This window comes from Pectinophora gossypiella, chromosome 28, assembly GCF_024362695.1.
Source record: "Pectinophora gossypiella chromosome 28, ilPecGoss1.1, whole genome shotgun sequence".
Taxonomy (NCBI): domain Eukaryota; kingdom Metazoa; phylum Arthropoda; class Insecta; order Lepidoptera; family Gelechiidae; genus Pectinophora; species Pectinophora gossypiella.
Genome location: NC_065431.1, coordinates 6,567,639 through 6,593,539, shown reverse-complemented (window position 1 = coordinate 6,593,539; position 25,901 = coordinate 6,567,639). Strand labels below are relative to the sequence as shown.

The window sequence follows — 25,901 nt, the reverse complement described above, 5'->3', positions numbered from 1 at the left end:
GTCAATTTAACATTTTTGAATCTACGTCATTTCGCAAGGTGTTATGGCTGAGGAGAAGAAATGACAAGAAACTGCAACAGCAACATATCTGCCTAGTACCTATTGTCCGCTTTTAACAGGAACCTAATCCAACCTAACCTAAAGATTTGACAGGTCCGGTTTTTTACAGAAGCGACTGCCTGTTTGACCTTCCAACCCGCGAAGGGAAAACCAGCCCAATACAGGTTAGGTCACATACCTCCGAAAATGAATTTCTCGGGAACATAAATTTCCTCACGATGTTTTCCTTCACCGCTGAGCACGCGATAATCATTTATGATCCAAACATGAATTCGAAAACTCAACAATCATTGGTTTAGACCTGTGCTGGATTCGAACCTACGACCTCAAAGTGAGAGGCTACCACGGCTCAAATAAATTAAACCAATGTAGGATTACTATACCTAAGGAGCTCGGTGGCGCAGCGGTTAACGCGCTCGGTCTGCGATTGTTGAAGTTTAGCAACTTTCGCAAAGGCCGGTCATAGGATGGGTGACCACAAAAAAAAGTTTTCATCTCGAGCTCCTTCGTGCTTCGAAAGGCACGTTAAGCCGTTGGTCCCGGCTGCATTAGCAGTCGTTAATAACCACCAATCCGCACTGGGCCCGCGTGATGGTTTAAGGCCCGATCTCCCTATCCATCCATAGGGAAGGCCCGTACCCCAGCAGTGGGGACGTTAATGGGCTGATGATGATGAGGTATAACTATACATTACTTATTTTCAGTTCATGTCTGTGTGAAAGACCGTTGAAAGGGATTGCAGAAAGATAGGGCTTAAATATATCCTCCAAATGGGGATTCTCGCACGGACGGCTCGGATCGGTCCGGCAGCCGGGTGACCGGACCGGCAACCGGGTGTGAAGACATTTTATTGAAATTCCCTTTTTTTCGTCAAGAAATTCGGAATTATTTGCGATTGGCAATCACTTTGCTACGTGACACGGCTTTTGTTTTAAAGAATTTTATCGTTTGCTTGTTGAGTTCTTTTTAAAGAAAGAAAGATAAAACGTGGAGATCTCATTGAAATGTTTAAAATTCTTACTGAATCCTATAATGTTAATGCCTTGAAAGACATCTATGTACTGAACCAAAACAGCAATCTGAGAGGACACTCCCTGAAACTCTCACGCTCCAAAGGTCCTAGCAACCCTCGTCATCATCTTTTGCCCAACGCGTTTATCCTGTAAATGTCTTGTAAATTTGTGTGCAATAAAGTGTTTAATTATTATTTGTATGTCGTTTCCATATCTGGCCTATGGAGTCCCGGACTTTTGGAAGGCGTGGGTGGGGCCGATTATTATTTTTATTAATCTAAAGTATATCCAACACCTAGTATATGTCGGCGGAGGGCCACAGTCCACATAGTGAGGTTCCATGGGGGATATAAGGAAATCCTTTTGAATGTATAGTTCACTTTTTTTTTATTGAAATTCGGGCAGAGTAACGGCTTACAACACAGTTCAAATACAAATGTGTCCGCTCGAATGGCGCGCGGACTTAAATAGTACGTGACAAACAACCCCCCACTGCTACCCTGACCACGCCATTCAAGCGTCGTGACTTACAATTGATTTAACTTCTAATAAATCAATATTACAATTAAATTATTAGTAAAAATACAAGAATTTGCATACAAATATAAATACAATTAAAAAACTTATTTTGCGTAATTCAAATACAGAATTATAAATAAACTAAAACCGGAAGTTGTAAACACTCAACTCGGATCAACATAAAAATAACACGATACAGTTTTCCTACTAATTATTTATAGTAATATAGTGAACAAAAAGGTACGCCGCCCTTATATACATTGAGGCGTCCACAATAAAAAAACAGCAATTAACATAACATCACGCTTGTATCCCCGAAGGGGTAGGCAGTGCTGTATAATTATACTCAGGTTGAAGTAGTCTTCAGTCACTATAAATTGTTGTTATGTTGTGTAAAGTATTGTGGATATTGGATTTGATCTGTTATTTAAAAACAGAATACCACCGGCGGCGTGGCGATGGTGACCATCGGACGGTGACGCGGCAACTGGGACGGCGACCGTTCACGCTCCGTGACCATCGCCACCAGCGGTGGTCACTCACCGTCACCGCAGTTCACCGTTTTATGTCTATAACAGACCCGTGGCCAATGCATGAACTCTATGAATTTGTATGACAGTCATAGTATTGTCCAAATTGTAATTGTTATGTTGTAATAAGTATAATTTTGATTAATCTTCTTTTCAATGTACCATTTTTTTTTATATTTGTACGTCTGCATGCAGGCCGAATACATCACAACATTGTTATTTGAATTATGTTACCACCTTTTTGTATTTTATGTGTTCTCGCAAATAAATTGATTTGATTTCATCATCAGCCGTACGACGCCCACTGCTGGGCATAGGCCTCCCCCAAGGATCTCCACGACGATCGGTCCTGAGCTGCCCGCATCCAGCGGGTAGGCCCGCTACAAGGTGGACCGACGATCTGGTGAAGGTCGCGGGAAGCCGCTGGATTTGATTTCATTTGGTAGTAATTCTGAATTTTAATCGTAATAAGAATTGTATTGCATAACACAACATAAGCCTCACGACTTTATCCCTTTTGGGGTAGTCAGAGGTACATCCATCGCAAGATGAACTAAGCACCTACACCTCACTAAGCTTTCTGTTAGACCAACGTGATAGGTGATGAGCCGTTGGTCCCTAATAGCCCAAACAGTTCCACTCACCCACAGTGGAGCAGCGTGGTGGAGTATGGTCCATACCCCCTCCGTTTGATTGAAGAGAGGCCTGTGCCCAGTAGTGGGACGTATATAAACTGTTTATGTGCGTCTAAATGCATTATGTGACCAAATGACCATGGTACAACGGATATCGAGTCATTAGTGACGGAGTGACTCAATACAGTTAGATCAGCCACTGACTCACTCTGATTCATCAGATCTTTAATGCTCCGTTGGTAGGTAATCATAGTTCATATTATTATAGTGATTAGGTCTGTAATTACTTGGTTTCTTGAGAGTCATACGGCGCATTCATTCGTCCTTTGTCATACCAGTAACCTACATACATACTAAAACTCACGCCTGTAATCCCTAATGGGATGGGCAGAGCCACAAGTAATCAAAATTCTAGAGTAAATTAAATTCATCTTTTTTTTGGGGTATACATGCTATCTATTAAAAAAAAGTTAAAAACTATAGTTTAGGTAAGTCAACGACCGTATTTAACTATGTGTCTATCAATGGCGCAGTTATCGCGACCTACCTCAGTGTCAAGGTTTACGTTTGAGTCGTCGCAGGCGCAGCCGGCCATGTGGTGTAGTAGCCGACAGCACATGTTTATAACGGGTGTAACTTTTATATGCTATTTATCACGTTTACTACTTGTCTAACAGCCTGCGTGGTCTAGTGGTTAGAGCGTTAGGCTCATGATCTGGGGGTCCCGGGTTTGGTTCCCGATGGGGACATGGTCGAAGTCACTTTGTGAGACTGTCCTTTGTATGGCAAGGACTTTTCAGGCTTGAATCACCTGATTGTCCGAAAAAGTAAGATGATTCCGTGCTTCGGAGGGCACGTTAAGCCGTTGGTCCCGGCTATTGGCCTTAAAAACACCTCCACCAACCCGCATTCAATCAAGTTAACAATTAAGTAAATAGTAACCGGGACTTTAGAAGGACGTACATTGAGAAATACGCTATTTGACTGGGTCCAACATAAATTATAAAATGCTAATCTACAAATAGAAGCCAGTCTTAGATGTTCAAAAATCAATCTCATTTTACTTTTCGACTTATTTTTAAATTATCTTAAAAAAAAAAACAAACTATTGCATAATTATCGTGAAATGATAAACTACCATATTTGTCATATTTCATATTTTATTGTTATTGTGCATTATGTAAAATGCAATAAAGCCATTAAAGAAAAAACGAATTTAAAAACAGCAACCTTATCACATATCTCTCTATTTAAGAGCTGCGCTCTTGTCGGTGGAGTAATCGCCATTCCTCTCTTCTTCCCGCCAAATCCTTCACCCCCTGATACGACACGACCTGCACCTTCTCTTTTATTTATTTTTCTTTTTTTAATCACATATCTCAAACGCAAAGAATCTTCAAATACCTCCTAACCGTATCTAGACAAACGTATCACCCTGTACAAGTATGTAGTGTAAATATTTACGAAGATTGTTTAGACGAGGCTGTATGGAATGAGTTGTCTGTGCCGCGGCCCGACTTGAAAATAAATAAAGACTGGCCAAGAGTGAGTCGGTGGTATGTTGTTGGTTCTGTAGGTGACACAGACTAATTATATTTGAATAATTATTCTTAATCTTACTTTCGGACAATCACAAAGCGATTTTTGTGATATGCCCCCACCGGGATTTGAACTCGGTCCGTGCTTCGGAAGGCCTTTCCTAGTTTTAAGTTTACGCGGTAATTGGTGCTAATTCCTGTAAACACCATCTAATTTTATTTTAAGTTATATCTGTCATTTTCTTATCCGCCTAAAAGGAAAGGGACGGGTAATCGACAAGCATAAAATTTATGGAACACACGTCAATTTTAAGCACAAATCTAAACCAACTGTCTAAAAATTTTACATCAGTCAATAACCCGACACAGTTAAGTAGACAGCACGTCAAACGGATTGCATACCAGGGACGTACCTTTTTGATTCGCCCGGGTTAGTTCGCATTAATTTACTCATTCTTCCTAAAATTAAGAGCTGTCAATCATCCGTCCCTTTCCTTTTCGGCAGATATGAAAATGACGGATATAACTTAAAATTAGGCGGTGTCTGCAGGAATCGGGGCCATTATCATAATTAAAACACATAATAACGGGTTCTTACCGCGTTTACAATAGGGATATGAGACTCCCGATATTTCGACACTGTTTAGTGAAGTGAACTGAGTGAAGAACACTGTTTAGTGAGTTTATGTTTCATGGCACTTGCAACAATGTCGAAATATCGGGAGTCTCATATCCCTATTGTAAACGCGGTAAGAACCCGTTACTATGTGTAATTAATTATTTCCTAGTTTTTAATTTAAATACAGTATTTAACCAACATCTCGAAGAGGTACTCGTATTATATACCGGAGCAACCATCGCCTCCAACACATGTTACGCGAAACGACCAATTTTGCTGCCATCTTTACTACATACGAGTTAATTAAAAGGGTTTCATTACACGCCTAAGGTACCCTAACTAGGTGCAACGGAAGATCGGTTTATTATGCCATACATTTTTCGATGATAGAATGAGTATGGTAACACAGTGTATTTATAACATTAAGCGGCTGTCTGTGAAAAGTTGTTTATGTATCATTTTGTTATTTATTTTTATATCAAGCAAGGCGACCCGGCTTCGTCTTCGATTTTCTTTTTACGTAATTAAAAAAGCCACCACTAAATTGGACTTTCCACCTTTCCAGACAGTTGGCTCGACCATTATAGACGGCGATACGGCTCACCTATCACGTTGGTCTGACAGAAAGCTCGGTGAGGCGTGGGTACTTAGTTCATCGTGCGATGGATGTACCTCTGACTACTCCAATTGAGATAAAGTCAGGAATATCATAAAGTCAGGTCAGGACATTGCAGGCTGATCACCTGATTGTCAGAAAGTAAGATGATCCGTGCTTCAGAAGGCACATTAAGCCGTTGGTCCCGGTTACTATTTACTTAAGTTAATACGTAGTCGTTACATGAGCCATGTCAGGGGCCTTTGGCTCATATATGTTATGTTGTTGAGTTTATGCGGTATTATACAAATGCCACAGTAATAAAAACTTGCTTCATTTTTGGACCTATATCTGTGAAGTTGGGACCATAGCTCTTGTAATAAAAGTTGTCAAGTCGCAAACTGTGTGCGGAGTTTGCGTGGCGCTTGAGGTGTGCGTAGGGGGGTAGACAGGTGAGGTGGGGGTCTCGGAACCAAATAGACCATGCTGTGGACTATCCTTCAAGCCGTATTCGTAAGCGGCCTTTTTTTTGACGTGACTTATTGTAGATTTGCCGCAGATGGCATTAACTACTTGGCTGGACAAATGGGGAGCGCTGAAGGCTCTCACCCGGTACAACGTTTAAGACAACAGGCCTGAGGGTGCCCAGTTGGGCGCGAACCTCGGCTCAGGGCGTCGTCTGAGAGGAAAAATATTTGAAAGTATTAATCGACTCTAGTGGGTCGATTGTGATCCCTAGTTAAGTTAGGTTAGGACATTACAGGCTGATCACCCGATTGTCCAAAAGTAAGATGATCCGTGCTTCGTTACAAGTTAAGCCGTTGATCCCGGTTACTTACCAATGTAAGTACGTAGTCGTTCCATGAGCCATGTTAGGGGCCTTTGGCGGATCAATAGTAACCCTGACAGGGTTCGTGAGGTTGGCAATCCACCTCACAACCCACGCGATAACAAGATTTCAACTCATATCTTCTCTTCTCTCGTGTGGATTGTAAGATGACCTCAACCCTGGTGTCAGGGTTACTACTGAGCCGCCAAAGGCTCCTGACATGGCTCGTGTAACGACTACATACTTAACCAAATAGTAGTCGATTTGTATTGGATTTAAACCTAAGGAGATTTTATAACGTTTTCTTTTTTTTTATATATATATATAAAATACTTCCCCCTAAGAATATTGAGTACAGTGACCCTTTTCATTCATCATCTCCTTAGCATTATCCCGTTTTTCACAGGGTCCGTTTACCTAACCTAAATATTTGACAGGTCTGGTTTTTACAGAAGCGACTGACTGACCTTCCAACCCGCGAAGGGAAAACCAGCCCAATACAGGTTAGGTGACATACTCATGTAACGACTACTAACTTACATCAGTAAGTAGTAACCGGAACCAACGGCTTAACGTGCCTTCCGAAGCACGAATTTCGGCGTTAAATAATGGTTTAATAATAATTTGTTTTCATAATCATCCAAAAAATAGCCCATTTTATTAAAAATAATTAATAAGGCCGCCTATTATACTCATTATATTTCACTTTTGTTTTGTATTTTGTTTTTTCCTGTTTGTGCAATAAAGTATTTGTTATGTTATGTTATAATTTATTAAAAATTGGAAAAATGGCAAGTGCCTGGTTTGGGACGCAACTTGTGTCAGCACTGTTGCCGCCAGCCACCTTGGTCGAACCATCCACTCACCGGCAGCAGCGGCTGAGGATGCTGCTGAGAAGAAGAGGGAGAAGTATGCAGCTCTATTGCCTGCATATAACTTCGTGCCCATAGCCGTGGAAACCTTTGGTAGCTGGGGGGCGGACACCAAAATCTTTGTGTCAGAATTGGGTCTCAGGCTCAGGGAGAAAACAGGTGACTCCCGCTCCGGCTCGTTCCTGGTCCAAAGGCTTGCCATTGCCATTCAACGCGGTAATGCGGCTAGTGTTGTGGGCACCTTTGCTCCGGGAACAGTGAGGGGCGGGTTATTTAATGACTAGTTTTTAAGTTTGTTTTTGTGACGTATTGTTATATTAATATTGACAATTAAATTTTAAATTCTAAAATGAAAATTATGAGAACTAATGGTTCATCATTTTACCACTGTTTACAAATAATTCGCTTGGCTCATTTATTAAATTCTTATTCATATACCTCCGAAAGTACATTTCTTGGGAATGTGGGTTTCCTCACGATGTTTCTCCTGACTCTTTTCATTATGTAAAAAAATATTGTTTGAACTCAATCACCTGAGTACGTCCCCGTGTAAGAGAGGAGATAGGCACACCTCAAGTAAATTAGGCTTCAGCCCTCCTCCCATAGTTAAGTTTAACTAACCATTGAACACTGCAAGTTCCAGTTAATTTAAGTTAAACAATGTTAACACTTAGTTTTTTAACAAGTTACACGGAAAAGGATTACTTTGGGATGATTTAATAAAAAACAAACATAATTACTTATTTAAGTTAAGGTATTGACAATTTTACCCGCAGTGGAGCAGCGTGGTGGAGTATGCTCCATACCCCCTCCGGTTGATTGAGGAGAGGCCTGTGCCCAGCAGTGGGACGTATGTTATGTTATATATAGGCTGTTTATGTTATGTTATGTTTTTGACAAATTTAAAATCCGTGCTTCAGAAGACACGTTGAGCTGTTGGTCCCGGTTACTACTTACTGATGTAAGTTAGTAATCGTTACATGAGTCATGTCAGGGGCCTTCGGTGGCTCAACAGTAACCCTGACACCAGGGTTGATGTTGGTAATCCACCTCACAACCCACACGATAGAAGAAGACGCCGAAATTATTACGGAATCTTTATGATAACGGATTCTTTTATGGATTTTGTTTTTATTACTCGACAATTTGGGTATTTAAAAGGATACTTTATTGCGTATTTTAACAGTTTAAAAAATAAAAACGCGCAATGACAGTAAGCTATATCTACAATGTATTCTTTTGAATTTGATCAACGTAAATACAGTCTGAAGGTTTATGTCTTATTGTTTTCCTTGAACGCAATGACAAAAAAATATTATATTTCTGTTTTTGTTTTTTATATATGTGACAAGTGATAGTAATTAAATACATTGGTCAGTAATCATAAAATTAATTTAAAATATTTTCTTCATAAATAATAAAAAAAACAGAATGTAAATCCACCACAGGCTTCGTCAGTACCAACATTCATATTAAAAAAAAAAAAATAAGGGAAAGCATAATCAATTCATACATAATAAAATCCGCACAAGCTTCGTCAAAATACAAAAACAAAACCACAATTGGCTTCGTCCAAAACTGCCTACTCCAGAAGCCCACCCCGGACCGCTTCCGGCGTTTTTGTTTATATTTTATCCTTATAAAAGCTAAGAATAAGCAAGTGACAAGAAATAGATGGAACCTGCCAAAGGGGGATTATAGACTCAAGTACTAGTGTGATAAAAAAATAACCTTAAAAAAATAAGCATTAAGGAATGTATTCCAAGATCATTTACACTCAGTTTGTGTACTATAAAACACCTAAAAATAAAGTAGCTTAGTACTAGAAAAGTGTCCTTAAAAATACCTTTAATAATTACTTTTAAAAACTCTTACCTGTGACTAAAGCGGCCAGCAACAATCCAAAAAGCGCGGGAACGAACATCTTGAATCACTTGAATATCGAACGCGCACTATTCGCTCCGGAGCATAACTAGACCCGTTCCAAAACCAAAACGCACTTTTTTCTTTTCTTTTACTTTTTTATAAACTATATCCTTCAAACTGGTTTCTGAACTGGACGCGTGCCGTCTCTTTCACTCGCACGGAGAATTGCAGCCGTCTCGTTCACTCTGCAACAAAAAATGAAACTATGTTACTTTTTAATTTTTTACTTTTTTATTGTTGTGAGGCAAAGGCGTTCGGGATGATTACGTAATTGTTAGGATACGATGACCTATTAGGGAAGCGAATGCGTTGTAAGGAACTCGAGAGATAAATGAACGCATTTACTGATACTTGTGAACCCTACTTTAAGAGGCTGAACCTGTTAACTCTACCTAGTTTATATGTTCTAGAAGTTTCTATATTTGTAAAAACTAACCTTGACATGTTCGAAAAAGTCAGAAGTAAACGTTATGAAGGTAAAATCCATATTTCACATCTTAGCAAAAGTGCTCTATTCAGTAAAAGTATATTAAATATGTGTGCTAAGATTTATAATCATCTGCCTTTAAGTATACATAAAATTGATAATATAATACTTTTCAAACGGAAATTGTATGAACATTTGGTAAATAAATGTTATTATAGCATTAATTCATATTTAAATGACAGATACTGAATTGGGAATTGAATATTTTTTTACTATTGTTATTCTAATATTTGACATTATTATTATTGAATTATTACTACTTTGTTGACGTTGCTTTGTTTAATATTAATATTTTATAAATGTGTTTCCGATTTATTTTAATGTATTTTATTATTATTGATATTTTTTATAAGCATCTAAATAGACATTTTTGTGTTAAATATTTGTATGCCGATCAGGCTGGACATGTTGAAACTCAAAATATAAATTGTAAGATCATTGTTATGTTACACATGTTTCACAAATAAATGATTATGATTATTTTTATTTTTGGATCTTCAAAGAATGGACTAGATCGTACATCATATAGGAATTCTTCAGGCCATGATCCCCAAAAAAATAAAGGTGGCGATGTCCAGATATGACGTGATGATTACCTAATTTCTCATTGCTTGTGTACATCATCATCACCAGCCCATTAACGTCCCCACTGCTGGGGCACGGGCCTTCCCTATGGATGGATAGGGAGATCGGGCCTTAAACCATCACGCGGGCCCAGTGCGGATTGGTGGTTGTTAACGACTGCTAATGCAGCCGGGACCGACGGCATAACGTGCGTTCCGAAGCACGGAGGAGCTCGAGATGATTTTTTTTTTGTGGTCACCCATCCTATGATCGGCCTTTGCTTCAACAAGCGCAGACCGAGCGCGTTTACCGCTGCGCCACCGAGCTCCTCCTTGTGTACATAATTATTCAAAAATACAATGTAATGGCAGAAGCATATTTAAAAATAATTGTTATTTGATATTTAGATCACATGTGTTTAGAATTATGTTGCTACCTATATTGCTTCTCATTATTTTGATCAGAATAATAATGGATGGAAGATGTGTTTTGCCTGGGTGTAATAATTTATATATCATCATTTATACCCAAAACAGCCTCTGTGGTCTAGTGGATAGAGCGTTAGGCTCAAGATCTGGAGGTCCGGGTTCGATTCCCGATGGGGACATTGTCGAAATCACTTTGTGAGACTGTCCTTTGGTAAGGACTTTTCAGGCTTGAATCACCTGATTGTCCGAAAAAGTAAGATGATTCCGTGCTTCGGAAGGCACGGTAAGCCGTTGGTCCCGGCTATTAGCCGTAAAAGCACCTCCACCAACCCGCAGTGGAGCAGCGTGGTGGAATATGCTCCATACCCCCTCCGGTTGATTGAGGGGAGGCCTGTGCCCAGCAGTGGGCGTCATACGGCTGATGATGATGTCTGTTATCCAGCGAAGGCTCTGTACAGTGCCATCTCTGTTATTTCTGGGGAACGTGAACTGGAAAGTCTCTCATTGGCATCCTTACATCTTTTTCTAAACGGTTCTTCTACATCCTAAGTTCTCGTATCTACAACTCAATTAATAAATCTATAAATATACATAAATTAAATAGAAATGACCTCAAAAATAAACTACATCAGTGGCTACTTAAACTAAATTATGAAGACACGGAGAAACTACTTTCCTTCTAAATATGTACCTTCTAGCTAGACATACGCAACTACACACGCACGCGCACTCACACACACCGCACACGCACACACACACACACACACAGAGAGAGAGAGAGAGAGAGAGAGAGAGAGAGAGAGAGAGACTTACACACACATGTTTCATTCATCTATATCTTTATAATAATAGTTCGTTGCACAAACTTATAAGTTATTATTTATAAGCTCACGGATGAATTCTGCCTCCTAAAATACAGGTTGTCCTAGTTTAGGAGGTAGGAAAAGCCTTGTTTATAACGCTCAAAAAACTTATATAATTGTATACTACATAGCTTTGTAGAAGATGATGAATAAAAATTTTATTATTATTTTTATTTTATTATTACATATTTTATTAGATAAAAGTAGAGACATTAAGCGTTAACACAGCAATTAACTGCCACTTTTGATGAGTATACGATGTATATTCTAGTCTTAGGTAACGATTTTATGATGAATTGTTAATGGCCCCGATTCCAGTAGACACAATCTAATTTTATTTTAAGTTACACCCGTCATTTTCTTATCCGCCGAAAAGGAAAGGGACAGATGATTTGACAACTGTTAATTTTAAAATGAATGAACAACCCGGGCGAATAAAATAGGTATCTCGCTAATATGCTATCCGTTTCACGTGTGTTGTCAACATAATTCTGTCGGGTTATTGGCCAATATAAAAATTTGGAAGGGCTTTTTGAATTTTTGTCTAACATTGACATGTGTTCCATAAATTTTAGTCCCTTTCCTTTTTGGCGGATAAGAAAATGACAGGTATAACTTAAAATAAAATTAGATGGTGTTTACAGTCATGAACAATATAATGTACCCACTTTAGGACTCTGTCGCACTAACATATTTGACATTTAGTGAGACTTACAGATCGATTTGTCAAAAAAGTTAATGTGACATGGTACCAAAGTGTATACATATTAATGCTCGTGACCGTACTGAAATCAGCTCCATTGTTACAACAAACACATATTTTTCGTAACTCTACCTTCATTAAATCACTCTACATGACCGAACCATCTAATCATCGTTTTCAATTCTCTTTTTTTTTTGACGTGGCTTATTGTAGGTAGATTTGCCGCAGATGGCATTAACTACTTGGCCGGACAAATGGGGAGCACTGAAGGCTCTCACCCGGTACAACGTTTAGGTCGTAAACTTTACGACAACAGGCCTGAGGGTGCCCAGGGCGCGAACCTCGGCTCAGAGCGTCGTCTGAGAGAAAAAATATTTGAAAAAATTAATCGACCCTAGCGGGTCGATAGCGATAAGCGCTGATTGAGGGACGTTTTCAATTCTCAAAGCTTATACTTTAATATCAACAAAATGTTTGATGTAATACAAAATTTTAAGCCATTTTAAATATAACGTTGTGCAATTCGTTTGGCTTTCCAAGATGGCGCCTTAAAATTTAGCGGCAAAATAATTTATTAGACAAACGCTCAGAGGTTGTAATGCCAAAGGAAAATATTCTCTAAGGGCAGTACCAGTAACAGTTTTAGCGTAATTTTATTTTATATTTTATTTTAGGGATTATTTTTGACAGTTACAATTCTTGGCGTGAATGCCTACTTTGTCGGACGGAACCACAAGTCATCATAATCCATGATAATATTTATAACGCGAAAGGTCTGTCTGTTAACGTTTCACGCTTAAACCGCTGAACCGATTTTGATGAGATTTGGTTCCCCACTGAATAAAGATATTTTTGAATTTTGAATTTAGGCTCTATAGAGCCTCTGTGCCTTAGGATTAGCAGCATAGAATATGGAATAATACTACATATGTATAGAACGGCAACTCTCCGCTCCCCACCAGCGCCTGAGCTAGGTTTACCTAGGGATCACAAAGTGATTTTTGTCATATGTCCCCACCGGGATTCGAACCCGAGACCGGGATCGTAAGCCCAACGCGCAACCACTGGACCACATAGGCCGATTAATACATAATATCTGTACAATGAACTGTTATACTGTTGAAATAACTCTTTAAAGAGAGAGAGATAAAGGACTAATTAAGATAAGTAAAGTGATTCTAAATTCCTTCCGTATAATAACCAGTACTGTTTAACACAAAGAATTCATTTGTAATGGATTTGAACAACATCAACATGATATGATATGCTATGATTATTATTTTGTGTGTACTATTTATATAAGTAGGTATATATGTTAGGTTATGTATATAGGTTAGGTATATATTATATTTGTAAGTATGTTATATATATTTATTTGCATGTATTTTATTGGTAAACATACATACATACATAAACTGCCTATATACGTCCCACTGCTGGGCACAGGCTTCCCCTCAATCAACCGGAGAGGGTATGGAGCATACTCCACCACGCTGCTCCAATGCGGGTTGCGGGGCGGGCGGGGTGGTTATTGGTAATAAGTTGTACTTATAGTTTGTACCCGCAATCTTTCAATTATTATTTTTACATTTTTCCTCACCTTATGGTTGCCTGGAAGAAATCGCTTTAAGCGATAAGGCCGCCATTTGCCATGTACTTAATTAAGAGACTTTTTGTAATTATTTATTTTTTAGTTTGGTGCAATAAAGTGTATTTGTATTGTATTGTATGCTGTAGTCAGAGGTACATCCATCGCAAGATGAACTAAGTACCCACATATCACCGAGCTTTCTGTTAGACCAACGTGATAGGTGAGCTGTATCGCCGTCCATTGTATAAGAAAACCAGGTATGCTCAATCAGAAATCAGAATCATTTCATCATCATCAATTTAAGAGCCACGCTCTTGTCGGTGTAGCATTTTCCATTCCAGTCTATCAAAGGCCAATTCCTTGACTTCCCTATAAGACACGACGTTAACCTTTTCTTTAATCTGTTCCATGTAAGCTCTTCTTGATCTTCCCCTTCCTCTCTTTCCTTCTAGCTTTCCTTCTAATCATTCAGAATCATTTATTCAACGTAATTATCATGGATAAACTTGTTGAAGGTCAATTGTAACATTTTTGAATTTACTTCATTTCGCAAGGTGTTATGGCTGAGGAGAAGAAATGACAAGAAACTGCAACAGTAGCACATCTTTTAAAAACCAGTGAGGATCATTACAAGTTATTTAATAACTACTGGCAACCCTACGGTTAAGTTGTAAACAAATTAGCTCTCGTAGTTTTTAATTATTTAAATTAATTTATCGTATATAAATTCATAAAAAACCAATTTCGTCATAATATTCTTATCATATTTTAACAATATTGTATAAATTTGTGTGGTTATAAGTGCTAAAAGGCGTTTAAATTGTGATAAGTGTCTTTGTGTCAGTTAAACCGTTACAAACTCAAAAGTGCGTAATCTTTTCGGAATCTATAGTGCATTTTAAATACTTATTAAAGAATAACGATTATCAAAATTGTAAGTAACTACCACTCTTTCTTTGGTGGCTTCTCACTGACACGTTTTCTTTTCTTTTTGTTGCCTCTAAAACACTATGAGTACTATGTCTTCTATGACTACTCGCAGTGTGGCAGCTCGTAAGCTAGAAGATCAATTAAAGCTGACTTTACTAGAACTTAAGAATTCTAAAGCGTTTTGTGAGCAGCTACTATCAGAGAGAGAGGATAGCGAGAAGGAGGTATTAGTCATACTAGAACAAAATAAACAATTAAAGAGTGAGATGGCGGCTTTACATCAGCGTTTAAATGATGTGGAAGACCAAAATGACCAGCTACAAAGAACGGTGCATGTGTTTGACCGGAGCTGCGATGAGTTTGAGACCGCCCTCAAGCGCACCGTTGTTCTGGAACGCGAGCTGCGCGACGCGCATAAACAAATATCGGACTTTGAACTCGCGGACAGTACTTCTAAAACGTCTCGGACACAATCGCTGTTTGACGAGCTGATCACAGACTCACCTGACTTGGTCCCTGCCGCCACCCCATCTCACGAGGTGTTGTGTTCAAAGAGTAACCTCACTTGTGACTCACCACAAGCATCAACTTCACACCACCACTTGTTTAATACGGGGCAACATCTATTGAACGAAATTAATACTTGTACCGTAACGTTAGAAAACCAAACAAAAAAATATGAGTGTGAAATTGATCAGCTCCAGGCACAGATAAAAAAACTGACAAAATCCTTAGAAAATATGACACTGGACTACGAAGTAGCTCAGAAAACTATTCGAAAGCACGAGCTGGCCGCTGATAAGTTAGTGAATTTGAGTTTTCACAACGCGGAACGCTTCGATTCACTAATTAATCGTCAGTATAGTTGCAATCATTCATCCTCGCAGACTGAGCGGCCTGCTCGTGTTTCCGAGTCCTCCCCGCTGTCCGCGCCCGCGCCGGCCCATCAGCTGGTACCGGCGGCGCAGGACTTGCTCCTCACACCAATTGTTAATGACAATAATACGTCCTTCTCGTCGGCGACCGGGCAGGCGGCGCCCGCGCCGGTAAACAAAGCGCAAAATATTATTATGTTTAGTGACGAAATTGGCAAAACAATGGGTTTACAACTTAGCCATTTCTTGAGGCGGGCAGTAATTAATAATTGTATGCCGGGTGCCTCCTATTTAGACATTTTAAAAAGAATAATTTCTTATAAATTCTCGAAAAATAGTACAATCATAATCTTGGCCGGTAGGAGAGGTAACGCGAACAAAGAACTACTTTCCCATTATATTTCCTTACTTAACAGCCTACCGAATGTAGAACAAGTGATTTTGTTTGCATTGCCTTTCAGCCAAAGTCAGCTTAATTCCGAAAATAAGTTTAGGCATGATCTAAACCTGACATTGCATACTTTAGTATGCGATTATTATAATAAATTTCAGTTCATTGATACGAATTCCTATGTTAGGAATTTTTATTTGACCAAAGGTAGATATTACTATCTATCTAACTTTTACAAAAGACAAATAGCGAAGTCGCTATCCTTTTTTTTTACATTAGAATCAGCCAATTCGTTGGCTTTTAACGCGTCTGCTCCTATTGAGCAGCCTATTTTTATTTCTGACATTTGTAATTTAAATTAAATTTAATGACAACAGAGAAAAACTTTGGCTGTAGTAAGTTAAATGAGGACATATTAAATATAAAATGCAATAAGAAAAATACAAATGTAATCAACCTGGTACACCAAAACATACAAGGAATATTGGGCAAGGAACTTGAAATTGAACTTTTTTTAAACAGTAATTGTGTTGATATTATGTGCGTAACTGAACATTGGCTAAAAAAACATGAGTTCGTTTGCTTCAATAATCACCAGGTTGCCAGCTCGTACAGCAGGGAGACGGCTATCCGTGGCGGTTCATTAATATTAGTACGTAATTGTTTAAAATATAAGGAACGAACGGATATTGTAAGTCTCTCAGTTGAGCGAACTGTTGAGCTAGCCTGTATTGAACTCAGCCGGCTTATTGTATTGAGCGTATACAGACCCCCCGCTTCATCTTATGATCTATTTGAGAAAGTTATTGATGAAGCTTTATGCAAATTATGTAATAAAAGCAAACATGTTATCGTCTGCGGTGATTTTAATATTGATATTCTGGAAAATTGCTCATTAAGTACTACATTCAAATCTTTATTTCTGTGTTATAATCTTGTAAATCTTTTTTCAGAACCAACCCGAATCACGTCACAGTCCGCGAAATGTATCGATAATATTTTTAGTAACTTAGAACCTTGTGATAAATTAATAATTAATAAATTAAAGTCAGATCACTGTGGTCAACAAATATCTTTCAACTTATTTGTTGACCGCTCACTGAAAAAGGATGTTACATGCAATCCCATATCAAGTAGTCGTTTAGAACAATTCAAAGATAATATGTCAAACAAATTACCAGAACTTCCTTACTGTGATGACCCAAATTTGTTATATAACTCCCTATTTAATCTAACAAAATCGGAATTTAATAAAGTATTTAAGGCAAAAACAATTAAGAAAGCAGACACACCAATTTTTAGTGACTGGGCGACGGTAGGAATTTATAAGAGTAGAAACAGGTTGTATGAACTTTACGAAGAAAGAACATACAATCATAGCGTAGCTTTTCACGACTATGTAAAACAGTATTCAAAAGTTTTCAAACGTGTTTGCGTTACCGCGAAGGCAATGTTTGTTAGCAGTAAAATTAAAGGTAGCTCAGATATTATTAAAATGACTTGGAAAGTTATTAATAGCGAAACTGGGAAAGTCAAAGCACGCGATCTCGAGTATCAATTACAAATTGACGGTAAACTACTCACAAATGATAAGCAAGTTGCTGAAGCTTTTGAAAAATTCTTTACTGACATTCCATTTTCGACTACCAAGGACTTGAAGTCATCTCCTGCACTCGCTCAATCACTTGTAAGGGAGCACATAGATACGTCCAAAGTAGATAAACTAACATTTACACACGTGAGTCCTAGGGACGTCTTAAGAGCTTTTAAATCTTTAGAAATCAAAAAGACTGCAGATCTTCATGGTCTCTCTGTTAAAGTCATTAACTCCGTGATTGATTGCATAGCTCCCTATCTATCATGTATATTTAATAAATGTGTAGACAATGGTGTGTTTCCAGATTTAATGAAGCACAGTAAAGTCATTCCATTGTTTAAAGCTGGTAGTACTTCTGACCCTACTAATTTTAGACCAATATCTATACTACCCACGCTTAGTAAAATATTTGAAAAAATTTTATTACTGCAATTACTTCAACATTTCAATTTAAACAATTTAATGTCTAATAAACAATTTGGTTTCACAAAGGGTCGCTCAACAACCGATGCTGGTGTTGAGTTAATAAATCATGTTTTTCAGGCTTGGGAGGAGTCCAAAGATGCTATTGGTGTCTTTTGCGACCTTTCCAAAGCCTTCGATTGCGTTTGTCATGATATCTTGATCGCGAAACTTCGTCACTATGGAATAACTGATAATGCCATCGCTCTTTTGGAGTCATACCTTAGTGGCCGCGTTCAGAGGGTTGATGTGCATGGCTGCAGATCGTGTGGATCTAACGTCACTATAGGCGTCCCGCAGGGCTCAATTCTAGGTCCATTTCTATTCCTAGTTTACATAAACGACCTACCTAGTCTTGTAAAACATGAGGTGGTGCTGTTTGCAGATGATACCTCCTTACTTTTTAAAGTAAAGAGACGACAAGATTCCTTTGACGATGTAAACAACGCCATTTCAGAGGTAGTGGATTGGTTTACTGTAAACAACCTGCTACTTAATGAAAATAAAACAAAATATGTTTATTTTACGTTATCGAATGTTAGTAGGCCCCTCGATTCTATTATTGTAAAAAATAAGGAATTGGACCTCACGGATACTGCTGTATTTTTGGGAATTACTTTGGACGCTAAGTTGCAATGGAGTCCTCATATTGATAAGTTGTCCAAAGGGCTCAGCTCAGCAGCATTCGCGGTCAAAAAAATTCGTTTAATAACCGATGTAGAAACCGCGCGATTAGTTTATTTTGCCTACTTCCACAGTCTAATGTCGTACGGCATCTTGCTGTGGGGTCATGCTGCAGATATGAACAGCATTTTTGTTCTGCAAAAGCGAGCCATTCGGGCGATTTACAAATTGGGACCCAAGATGTCACTTAGAAATAAATTTAAAGAAATTAATATTTTAACTTTGGCATCACAATATATCTTTGAAAACCTAATATATGTAAAAAAACATATAGGATTATTTGCAAAAAATAGCGATCGGCACATTGTTAATACCAGGAATAAAAATAAACTTGCTTTACAAGTCAGTCGATTACATAAGATTACTAAATCTTTTAAGGGGCAATGTATACGTTTTTACAATAAGATTCCCATTGACATTCAGAATTTGCCTTTCAACTGTTTTAAGACAGTAGTTAAACAAAAACTTTACAAAAAAGGTTATTATAAAGTTAGTGATTATTTAGAAGATATGAATGCATGGGATTAACTGTCTGAGAACTGATATTAGGCAGCTAAATTACTCAATTGTATACCAATATTTTATGTTTATTTTTATTTTTTTAAAGAACGTCTAGGGCCCTGTGCCGAGGTTTTTCTTGCAGCTTCTTTTCCCCGGCTATACAGGTTGTGAGAAGCTGCAGTAGTTTTAGGCGGATGAGACGTTCGTTATGTAAAATTGACGATTCAAAGTGTAACTATGTTACCTACTGAATAAAGATATTTTTGAATTTGAATTTGAATTTGAGAGGAACACATTCAATACCAGACATTTTTATCATTTAGGTAGTCATTAATCTTATAATAAGCTTTTTTACAAATCCTATGACAAGCCGCCATTGCTAGCCCATTGATGACGTAAGTGTTACCATTAAATTGGTATCTCCAACATTCCAAAGACGTAAATTTTATTATTGAAAATTAAGAGAATTTCTGACTAATGTACTTAATTACCTCCACCAACCCGCATTGGAGCAGCGTGGTGGAGTATGCTCCATACCCCCTCCGGTTGATTGAGGGGAGGCCTGTGCCCAGCAGTGGGACGTATACAGGGTGTAACGGAACGGGGGTATCAACCCGAAGTGTGCCTACTCTGTCACTATCTACAAATCACATGCGAGAGTATTGGCCGCCTAAATTCATATTTGCATTAGTTATGAGCAATTGAATTCCAGGTCTTCATGTAATAAATTCAAATTTGCACAACACTACGTAGCAATCAGCTGTTCAAGGTATTTAACTTTTGAGTGAACAGCTACCACCTCTTTTATTTATGCCTGCCCTAGTAAAGGGTAAACGTGCCAGTGATGGCCATATTAATCAATATTTTTTAAATTGTTTTGTTTCATCCTTGTGAGGCCAAGATTTCCAGACACAATAGTTAAAAAAACAATGGGCATTGGTCCCGGTTACTGCTTACTGATGTAATAAGTAGTCGTTACATGAGCCATGTCAGGGGCATTTGGCGGCTCAATAATAACCCTCGCACCAGGATTGACGAGGTTGGTTATCCACCTCACAACCAATAGGATAGAACAAGATGTGAACATACATAAATCACGGCTTTATCTCTAATGGACCAGACAGAGCTACAAGTAATTACACATATCTAATATCACACTTACTGCGCTACTGAGATGGGCAGAGTCACTTTGTTGTACAAGTTTTGTCCAAAAATGTAGTCGATTACCTACATTAATAGTTGATAAAGAAATGTACTTTACAATGCATCTCGTCTCCTTGTGTAGTATGCTTTATTTTATGATTACGTAATATCAGGCTCCCTTAACACCGTCATCCAGGTCAAATGGGCATCACACTAGCGGCGAATGCGTTCATGGCTAGCTAGGTACGGGACAGTTTCATTAGAATACTTTCAGAGTTTTGCAGGCCCTAAACAACTACTACTACTCATACACAGTTACCACCAATCACTGACTAAGGTGTGCAAATACTAACACCTCACTTTACAATGGATCAAAGGACACAGTGATTCAAGAGGTAACGACGCGGCGGACGAGTTGGCCAGAAGGGGAACGGGAGGTAACAGCCATCGGTCCGGAACCGATATTGCCGATCTCATTCGGACAGGTCCGCTCGCTGCTACGAACGAGAGCAGCCAACAAACACACCTTTTTTTGACGTGACTTATCGAAGTTTTGCCGCAAATGACATTAACTACTTGGCCGGACAAATGGGGAGCGCTGAAGGCTCTCACCCGGTACAACGTTTAAGACAACAGGCCTGAGGGTGCCCAGTTGGGCGCGAACCTCGGCTCAGGGCGTCGTCTGAGAGGAAAAATATTTGAAAGAATTAAACGACCCTAGTAAGTCGATAGCGATAAGCGCTGATTGAGGGAAGTCGTCGACCACGCCGGCGGTGTCGGTATCGGGGTCCTGAAATGTTTGTTGTCGCGAGCTGATTGGCTGATTCTATGGCTAGAGTAATCGGGTCGTCGGGATCGTATTACATACTTCGGACGCCGATGCTATTCAGTACCGTTCCTAAGCGGGATGTATTCGGAAGCCGCAACTACCAGGGGATTTGGTTGGTGCGGAGCAGAATCAAAAAAACTAATTTGAGCCATTGGGCAATGGTTGGCAGACTTAGGTCAATGTGCAGATTTTCATTGCGATGGAACCACGAACGATTTTGTATTTCCTGTAGACGGTGGATTTGAGAGAGACTCGCGTGAGCGAAAACTACCCCTGCATAGGTCATGATCGGACGGATGCAAGTCGTGTAGATTCCAAAGGGATAATTTACTACGCTTGTTAAGGAGACAATGAACACGGCCCATTACAAACGTGGCGCGATCGCGCACACGTTTGATATGGGCCTTGAAAGTAAGACGTCTATCTAAGACTACGCCGAGATATTTGACTTGCTCCTCCCAAGGGATCGGCTTGCCAGACATCTTGATGACTTAAGTTGACAGCGTGACCGTGACGTATTATAATAGCCCTTTGAAAAGTACACCGCTGCACTTTTCTCCGGGTTTACCTTGATTCTCCATTTGCGAAACTACTTGCCCAAGGCATTGGCGCGTTGGAGAATTCCGGTCATCATAACTCGACCACGGCACGAAGAATAGATGGCTGTATCATCCGCAAATAAAGCTAGTTCGGTATTAGGGTATTTGGGAATGAACAAACACACCAGACTATGAACCACCGTAAATAAATGCAGGCAGGCTAAGTTGGCACTACCCAACATCAATAGTTGTCTCTCCAAAAGAATTCTAAATGTGAAGAGGTCTCCACTAATACAGGTAACAGCTGCAGGTAGCAGGTGTAGCTGTGTGGTCACGGTGATATCAACAAACATCTGTTTACACTAGGTGTCACCGACAAGCCCCTGTGCAGAACCTGCATGGACGAGACAGCGGCCCATGTGCTACTGGAGTGTGAAGGAGCCGCCAACTACCGGGTCCGGCACCTTGGCCAGACGGGGTGCCTCCCTGAGGCGACCGGCAACGTCAGAGGCTTCTTAGAATTCCTTGGGGATTTACAACATAGTAAAAGCAAAATAAATTTCTCAAGTACCGTTGTGACTGCCTACCCCTTAGTGATACGGGCGTGATATTATGTTAGTATGTTCTGATTACTTATGGCTCTGCCCACCCCATTAGGGATACGAGCAGCTGCAAGTGATTGTGTATCTTATTAACGAGACATTAATGTTACGTTTACAACATAGTAAAGACAAAATCAATTTCTCAAGTAAAGTACCTACCTAACATAACTTTACTTTTACTATGACATGGTAAAAGTAATCTTAAAATAAGTACTTTCGTACAATACAATAATACTTTATTGCGTACAAGGAATTAAAAACACATAACAGTATTTTTTTAAATCTTTCTATCGTGTGGGTTGTGAGGTGGATTACCAACCTCATCAACCCTGGTGTCAGGGTAACTATTGAGCCGCCAGAGGCCCCTGACATGACTCATGTAATAACTACTTTCTTACATGAGTAAGTAGTCACCGGGACCAACCGTGCCTTCCGAAGCACGGAATTGCAAATTGCATTGGGACAGTTAATGGGATTTATACCCTGTACCAGGATGCCAGGGCTCGCGAATAGAAAAAGGCACGCTAGTGTTTCAAACTATCGATAGTTCAGTATCGATTATCGATCATAATCATTTTCAACTACGATTTTGATTGGTAGAAATAAAAAAATAGCTTTTCAAAAAATCTAAATCCATGGACTTTTGAGTTATTGAAATTCAGTTTAGACAATCAGCCCACTCAAAATAACCATACTATCGGAGTGTAGCAATACTACTGACTGAGGGCAAAATTATCGATAGTTTGTTATTAATCCGCAACGATACTATCGATTGTATTGCACTTAGGTAATAAAATCGAAAATGTTCCCACTTTCCGAGTTATCAATAGTCTTGCTATCGATCGACTCTCGGTCGGGATAGATTATCGATAGACATTTTTTGATCGGCAAGCCCTAGTGCACCCGAAATTCAAAATGGCGGTGCTGTTAAGGGGAAGTTATCATTAACCATGATAAAAAATATTTTTTTTTTTGTATTTTTTTCCTTCCTAAATTGTAGTCGTGTATTATCCAACAGTGAACAATAACATCACGCCTTTTTCCCATTGGAGTAGGCAGAGACTGCGGAATTTCACTTACCACTACACGCTCGTATCGCTACATGCCCGTACCAAACATACATACATAATATCACGCCTTTATCTCTTATGGGGCAGACAGAGCCACAAGTAATCATAACATAGGTACATAAATAATTATCATGCTCGTACCGCTAATGGGATGTTCTTGTGACTCTGCCCACCCCATTAGGGATACGGGCAGAGTGATAGTATGTCTTATTATTGACAGATTAATTTCGCCTTCTGCTATTGCGCGGGATATTTGCGAAGAAACGTGGCAATTCTGTGTTAGTGCCAGAGTGTGAGCGCGGGTGATCCTTATTAGATAAACGACTTTTTTACTTTTCTAGGTTCAAAGTAAAATACGTACCTACTTTCATAAAATACAATACATTCATTCATTCATTCAAACAATACCATAAAAATATTTTATTGCGCACAAAGAAATAACACACCCTTAAGTACCAGGATACTAGCATTCCAAAAGAGATAGAAACATGCACACGAAAGTAAACTGTCAAATTATTTGTCAGTGCTTGTTTACTATCTGTGGAGTGAAGTTCGAAATTTGGATTTGTTGTGATAACTGTGATCAGTGATAGTTCGAGGTGTCTTTGAGTAATGTAGGTTATTATGAAATGATGATGTGTGTGGGTGCCGGCGATGGCAACTTAAGTGAAGCACGGAACTTGTATCAGCGATTCATAGAAGGTAGACCAGCTGATGAAGCCAGGCAACTGCCTTCACTGCATTGCTTCAGGAAAATGGTCAATCGCCTACTGCATTTAACGGGCTCTTTCCACGCGTCATCCGAGACTGGCCGCTCGGCGACCCGTGATCCGGAGTTTGAAGAAGCCGTACTAGCCGTGCAGCCAACCCAAGGACTACCACGCGAACCTTACCACATGCAACGTACGCCCGAGCTAATTCCTGCTGATTATTTACCTCGTGTGGCATTCTGAGAATGGTACCGAGTTCAAGTGGAAAGCTCACCAGACTTTGCTTCGAAAGTGTTGTGGACAGATGAAGCGGCAGGTCTGTGCATCGAACGGGGATGACGACATTTCGAACCTTTCTTGTAAAACGTAAGTCTAATTATTAATTACCTACCTACTTACCCACACTTTCACACTTTTTTTCCTATTTACTATTAAATTAAATACCTTACCTAAACAAGTAGGTAATTTTAACTTATTTTACACGTCATAAAATAATGTGAGAATAGTTGTCAAAGCAAAATGACTCCAATTATTAGATGCTTTAGTGTCATTCTTGTTTGTTACAGTCGCCGACGTGCCGCCGACTCGGATTGTTCCAATCGGCCGCCGACTCCTTTTGACGTTGCCGCCAAAGCCGCCGCCCGCTCGAATTTCGTACCTATCGCGGCCGTGCGAGCGCCGCGAGTACCAGGCGACCAGGACGCGCTAGGAGATTTGTGTAGTGCCAATATTTGAGTGGATTAAGAACAGTGACCTCAATAGTGCTGTGCCGTGTTTTTTACATGCTGGAAATATTAAAATATTTTTTTAACTGAAATTGAAAAAAATATCAAAAGTGTTTTTTTTTAATTGAAATTTTGCAGATAAGATCTACATAAGGTATAGTTTTGTCCCCTTTCGGCTTGATACCCCCCTTCCGTTACACCCTGTATAGGCAGTTTACGTATTTAATTACTATTACTTGTCACATATATGAATATCAATAAAACTGTACGTAAATCTTTTACTAAAAGTTCAAAATTGCCTTGCAAAGTAATAATAATACAAATATACAGACTGTTAGTGACATCGTAACGAAAACCTTGAGGGATGATTCAGACCATTAATCTGAGTTAATATCAAGTGGAATTTTCGGTCCAGAGATTAATGATTCTTTTTAAGTTTTTAAAATAATTTCAATTCTTGAAATATTTTCTTGAAGGCAGCCTATCGGTATATTATTGTGCACGTCCATAACTAACGAAGCGTGAAGGAACAAATACTTATAAATACTTCTCCTAACCAAAACATGACCAAATGACGTACTGTCTATATATAAATCGGAACTTTGTTGCTCTGTTTGTCTGTCTGGCTTCGTTCACACATTGAAACTTTGTATAAAAAAAATAATAAAGCTAATGATTATTTAGAAGATATGAATGCATGGGATTAACTGTCTGGGAACTGATATTAAGCAGCTAAATTACTAAATTGTATTACAATATATTTTTGTTAAAGAACGTCTAGGGCCCTGTGCCGAAGTTTTTCTTGCAGCTTTTTTTCCCCGGCTATACAGGTTGTGAGAAGCTGCAGTAGTTTTAGGCGGATGAGACGTTCGTTATGTAAAAATTGACGATTCAAAGTGTAACTATATTAACATAAAATAACATAACAAATACTTTATTGCACAAACAGGAAAAAACAAAATACAAAACAAAAGAGAAATAAATTGAGTACAATAGACGGCCTTATTGCTAAGTAGCAATCTCTTCCAGGCAACCACAACAATACTAAATAGAGATATTTTTGCATTTGAA

The 25,901-nt window shown here is 39.0% G+C and overlaps 1 protein-coding gene across 5 annotated transcripts in view; it reads right to left on the bottom strand.

Moving 5' to 3' along the window:
• The window catches only part of LOC126379202 (fasciclin-3), a 209,217-nt gene that overhangs the window by 144,572 nt on the left and 38,744 nt on the right, over window positions 1–25,901 (bottom strand). For all 5 annotated transcript variants that reach the window (XM_050027888.1, XM_050027889.1, XM_050027890.1 and 2 more), the window contains exon 2: window positions 9,086–9,321. In XM_050027888.1, the coding sequence (XP_049883845.1) occupies window positions 9,086–9,134 (49 nt within the window). In that variant the 5' untranslated portion in view covers window positions 9,135–9,321. The remainder of the gene's footprint in view (window positions 1–9,085; window positions 9,322–25,901) is intronic.